Source organism: Atta cephalotes (assembly GCF_000143395.1).
Source record: "Atta cephalotes unplaced genomic scaffold scaffold00009, whole genome shotgun sequence".
NCBI classification, from domain to species: Eukaryota; Metazoa; Arthropoda; class Insecta; order Hymenoptera; family Formicidae; genus Atta; species Atta cephalotes.
The window spans coordinates 6280512-6285626 of record NW_012130073.1 but is presented as its reverse complement, the minus strand read 5'-3'; the positions used below and the strand labels follow the sequence as shown (position 1 = coordinate 6285626).

The following is a 5115-nucleotide window of genomic DNA, read 5'->3' as shown; positions in this document are numbered from 1 at the left end:
CATTATTAACAAAATCTATTGAAATTGTAGATATGTTTTAGTAAAATAGTAATATATTGATAAAAATTTTTATAAAATATTTAAACTCAAAAGTTAGAATTAAGATCCAATTTTAATATTAACATCAATTCTGATTCTAATAGATGCGCAATATTTATAAATTATACCTACCCCTTCACGCAGTGTGCGGCTGTGAGAACGTAACGATCGTTTATAAGTGTACAACCGCAATAAAATTTATTTAGGTATGATAATCTACACATCCATGGAAACTCATTCATACTCGTCGTTTGACCTCCAACTATACGACTTTCTTCATTCCGTAATCCACAACCTAGATTGTAACAATTGAAGTGTACACTTTTTCTATGCTGTTTTTCAAAACATTATGTTTAATAAAAGTAAAACTTAACAAGAAAAGGGATATTGAACGCACTACAGTAGCAGGGCGCAGGTGATTCAGTGGAATAAGGTGGCTTATTACCAAAAACTCCAAAGAAATACTTTATCTTCTCATCAAATATTTCGGCCTAAAATAAAAATAATTACATTAATTAATGATCTATGTTTTCCATATTCATTCAAATGACATTCTAAGACGTCCAGAAGACATCCCTGTGTGCTAAGGACATTCCCAGAATGTCTGAAGTATATTATATGGAAGTGTGTTATATGGAAATTTATTGTTATATCATATTTATGTATTAAAAATTTTTAAGAAAATTAATTAATAATTTTATTTGATTTGTAAAGTTTAGATATAAATAGATAAGCATAAGATGTATAACTATTTTACAGATTATTCTTATAAAAAAAGATAATTAGAAATAAATTTAAAATTATTCTTGTAATTTTTTGTCACGTACATTTCTTTTATTTCGATAAGTTATTAAAATAGTTTAAATTATATGTTATCTTGTCAAATATACTTCTTAGATTGTAATTATTTTTCAATAACTTCTAAATTGACATCTAAATTTATTCTATTTTTGTTTCATATTAAAATTAAATGTACTAAAATTAAAATTATAAGAACTAAAAAATTCAAACATACATTTAGAAAATATTTTAACGATTTTTTAAGAGACACATAGTAAGTATACCATATAAAGAAATCAATTATATGTATTATTCATAAATGCAATTCTTACCTGACACTTTTTTGTTGCTAAAAACAAAATGAATAATAAAATTAAGAAACACAAAGGCTTCATATTCTGCGACTTGATTAAGTAACTCATTGCACCGATAATTATACACTTACAACTTTAATTAAGTTTTTGTATATATGAGTGAAAGAGTTGCCACACGGGCACCGTCAGGAACGAGTCATGGACATGTCCCTGACTGAGAGCGACTATCACTGGCGTCCTACGCCGACTATGGAGGACTGAGAGGTCGAAGAAGTAATTGCTATTCCGGAAGGGAAGGCGGGCACAGCCAGTCGGCCGGTACCTGACCAGTTCACGTTCATGTTCAGGGTCGAATCACGGATAACTGTTATTGACCGTCATCAGGGCCACGACGAGAAATTATTATATCCATTACGCAGAGAGCTGTTTAGATATTGTCATCTGCATCTACATAAATTTTTGTATCAATAAAAATGTAAAAATAATATCTTTTTATTTTTTTATTTGATATAAGCACATTAAATAGTTTATTAATTATTTTATAAGATAATTTACATAGAAAAGTAGTAACGTTACTTTTACTTTCAATTATCTCATTAATCTTTAGATACATTCATAAAAGAACGTTTTATAAAACATTTGTGATAAGGAAAAGTTGATATTAAAATGTTTATATTACTTCTGTATACACACAAATCTTTTCTTTTTTAAGAATTTTTAGTAGATTTTTTAATAGATAATATGTTCAGAAAAAATATATTAAAATATGAATGTATAATGTATACATTCTATGAATAAATTGTTAAAACAATGACTTTTGTTTAAATTTAATTAAAGCATTTTTACAATTTCTTAATGCGTCCTAACATATCATCGAGCGAATGCATAATGAAATAAAAGAAAGTGCAGAAAGAGAAGATTATACACAAGTACTTATTTTAGTTTTATTATATGCGCATACGCATTTGGTGCATCATCTGGCACCGCACATTTGGCAGGCACATTTTACGAACAATTATTAATAAATATTTCATCGACTAGCTTTGGAAGAAAAAAGTAGTCTTGTTAATATACTAATTAAATTTTATTTTTATTTTTGATGAGAATTTATAATAAAGTTTTCGTTGATTGCTATCCTATTATTGTAATATTATTCCTTAGAACTAGTCGGTTGAAGAAGCAGGTTTAGCAACTTTGTCATCGTTATTATTAACCATCTATTTATATTTTTACGAAGAATACAAAAATTCAATTAATTTAAGAAGAGTGTAGGATCATACATTTCGAGTTTTCTTTCTTTATTATTAATATTATAAAATTATAATGTATTGTCATATTATTAGTCATGCTGAGACAAAAGCAATATGCTTATTATATTTTAATCTTATATTTTAATCTAATTTTAAGGATATAATAATGTATATGTTACGATTTATTTAGTGTCATATATGGTACAATGTAATAAATAAAAATTAAATAACAATTATTTTAGAAAATAAATTTTAGCACAATATAAATAAAATTTTTTTACTCATATATAATTTTAATTATTTTTATATAATAACAAAATATGCAACGATTGTTTTAAATACATTTTGTATTTATTAACACACTCTTAGTTTTTTGTAAGTTTATACATATTATTTTATAACACACACGCATACATACGTAATATGTATGTACACGTAATAGGCAATATCAGTAATTTAGATTAACATAAATTACACTATCTTCTATTATGTACAAATTACTAGTTGCGCATACAAAGATACTATTGTACGTGAAGTGCATTTAGATGAGTCAACTTTAGCCTGGTTTGACAGTAAACCGTTACTGGTTGCTAATTATTCCGGAAACGTTTGACCGCTATTTGTACGATTAAAGGTGATAGAAATGTGTGAAGCGAGCTAAGCATATGCTCTAATCTTACTTAAATTAAATTTTCTAAAAAATATATCCTTTACATTTTATACACATATATAACAATAATTAATAAATAACAATAATGGCCTCTATACAAGGAACTATATTTGATAAGTCAGTATTTAATGAAAAATTGTACTCAGTTCCCTCAAATAAATCATTTAAGAATAATAATATAAAACGTACTTATTGCAATGATTAATTACAATCGTTGCATATGAAATTTTATGTACAAGTCGGAGGTGAAAGCAAGTCCTCAGGTGATGCACAGACAGCCTTCCTTCATGTTTGCATGGATCCATTTGAGATATCGGGTTACTCTCGTATAAACTCCGGGATAACCTGGTCTACCACATCCCACACCCCAAGATACTATACCTGTTAGATACGTTTAACATAAGTATGAACAAAAATGTTCCAATAATAAGATCCCAATCAGCAAAGAATAATGTTAAAAATGTTTTTAAAAACGTTTTTTAAATAGTTTTTAAAACATTTTTAAAAATAATGGGTTAAGTTCTTTTTTTAATTAAAGAGAAATGTTTATTTTAACGTTTAAAACAATATTTTTTTTAACACTTGAAAAATGTTTATTTTAAAATTTAAAAAAACGCTTTTAAAATATTTTTAAAAACTGATTAGAAATATTTTTAAAAAAGTCTTTAAAAATGATAAAAATAATGGGGTTAAGTCCATCCTTTTTTCATTAAAAAAAACATTTATTTTAATTTATAAAAAGACATTCCTTATACATTTGAAAAACGTTTTATCAACGTTTAAAATAGATCTTTACAATCAGTAAACAACGTTTTTAAAATATTTGTAAAAATATTTTAAAAAATTATCTGTTGAGAAGTGTGAGAACTATAAGAATTATAACAAAATATTTCAATTTTCATCTGAGGCCTAATTTTAGGACTTGATTTTAAAGTTTTTTCATCAGAACATGGAAATCTCATATTATTGCACCTTCTATTTTGTGTGGTTTTTATTTACAATAGCAGTGTCCATCTAGCGGTGATGTATGGTACTACTTGCAAAATGATGTTAAATTAATATTAAATAAATGTTTTTTTTCAAATTATTATTACAAATAAATTATAAATGTAATATGAATATATTGAATAAACGTTATTTTAAATAATTTAATAAATAATTTAATTAAACAATTTAAATGTTTTTTTAAATCATTATTATAGACGAATATTAAATAAACGTTTAATAAATATTTACAAATCATTGTTTTGAATAATTATTGTAAAATGTATATTTAAAAATAATTTTAAAATCATTTTTTTGTCTGCTAATTGAGACAATTTCTGCGGATTTTTACATTTGCGTAAATATAAATAAAGTTATCTGGAGATATTTGCTTGGAGACAATATGCTTATTCAAATAATGAAGGAATATTAATTATTTGACAAAAATATTTTTACGAAAAACTATATAGATTGAGACAAGATCTTAGAAATTCTCAGTTTTTCATAGACATTTGTAGTGGGACGTAAAGTGGCATTGTTTGTCTGAAAAATCAATAAATCCTTCATCTTCAAATAACATCACTCTAAATACAGTTTTTCTGTACTTTTTCTGTAAAAATTTTTTTTTCCTCTTGAAACAGTATTTGTCATCAAATACTATTAAAAATTATATATATTATTATTATATAATGAAATATAAATTTATAAATTTTAATTATAAATTTTACCTGCTATTTCAAGTTTATCGGCTTCTTGAACAAGAAGAGGACCACCACTGTCTCCTTGACAAGAATCCTGATTACTTCGGCCGGCGCATATCATATTTTCGGTAATTCGATTTGCTCGATATTTCATTTTTCGACATTGCATCAAGCTATATATAGGGACTTGCACCTCCTGCACCTTTCCAGGTAGCATGCCTCCTTCCGAAGTACGACCCCATCCTACTACCGTCCCCTCTTTTCCAGCAGGATCGGTTCCTACATTTTAAAAATACAATATTTAATATCTTAAAACAGATCACATACATACACACACACACACACACACACACACACACACACACACACACGACACG

The 5115-nt window shown here is 26.1% G+C and overlaps 2 protein-coding genes across 2 annotated transcripts in view; both read right to left on the bottom strand.

Annotated features, from left to right (window-relative positions):
• Positions 1-1241, bottom strand: part of LOC105627586 (trypsin-1-like) — a 13774-nt gene extending 12533 nt beyond the window's left edge. Inside the window, exons 1-3 of the mRNA XM_012208867.1 lie at positions 1152-1241; positions 437-530; positions 172-334 (exon numbers count right to left, since the gene is read on the bottom strand). Of these exons, the coding sequence (XP_012064257.1) occupies positions 172-334; positions 437-530; positions 1152-1241 (347 nt within the window). The remainder of the gene's footprint in view (positions 1-171; positions 335-436; positions 531-1151) is intronic.
• A 2071-nt stretch (positions 1242-3312) lies between these two features.
• The window catches only part of LOC105627659 (trypsin-1), a 7845-nt gene continuing 6042 nt past the window's right edge, over positions 3313-5115 (bottom strand). The window contains exons 2-3 of the mRNA XM_012208937.1: positions 4766-5017; positions 3313-3434 (exon numbers count right to left, since the gene is read on the bottom strand). Of these exons, the coding sequence (XP_012064327.1) occupies positions 3313-3434; positions 4766-5017 (374 nt within the window). The remainder of the gene's footprint in view (positions 3435-4765; positions 5018-5115) is intronic.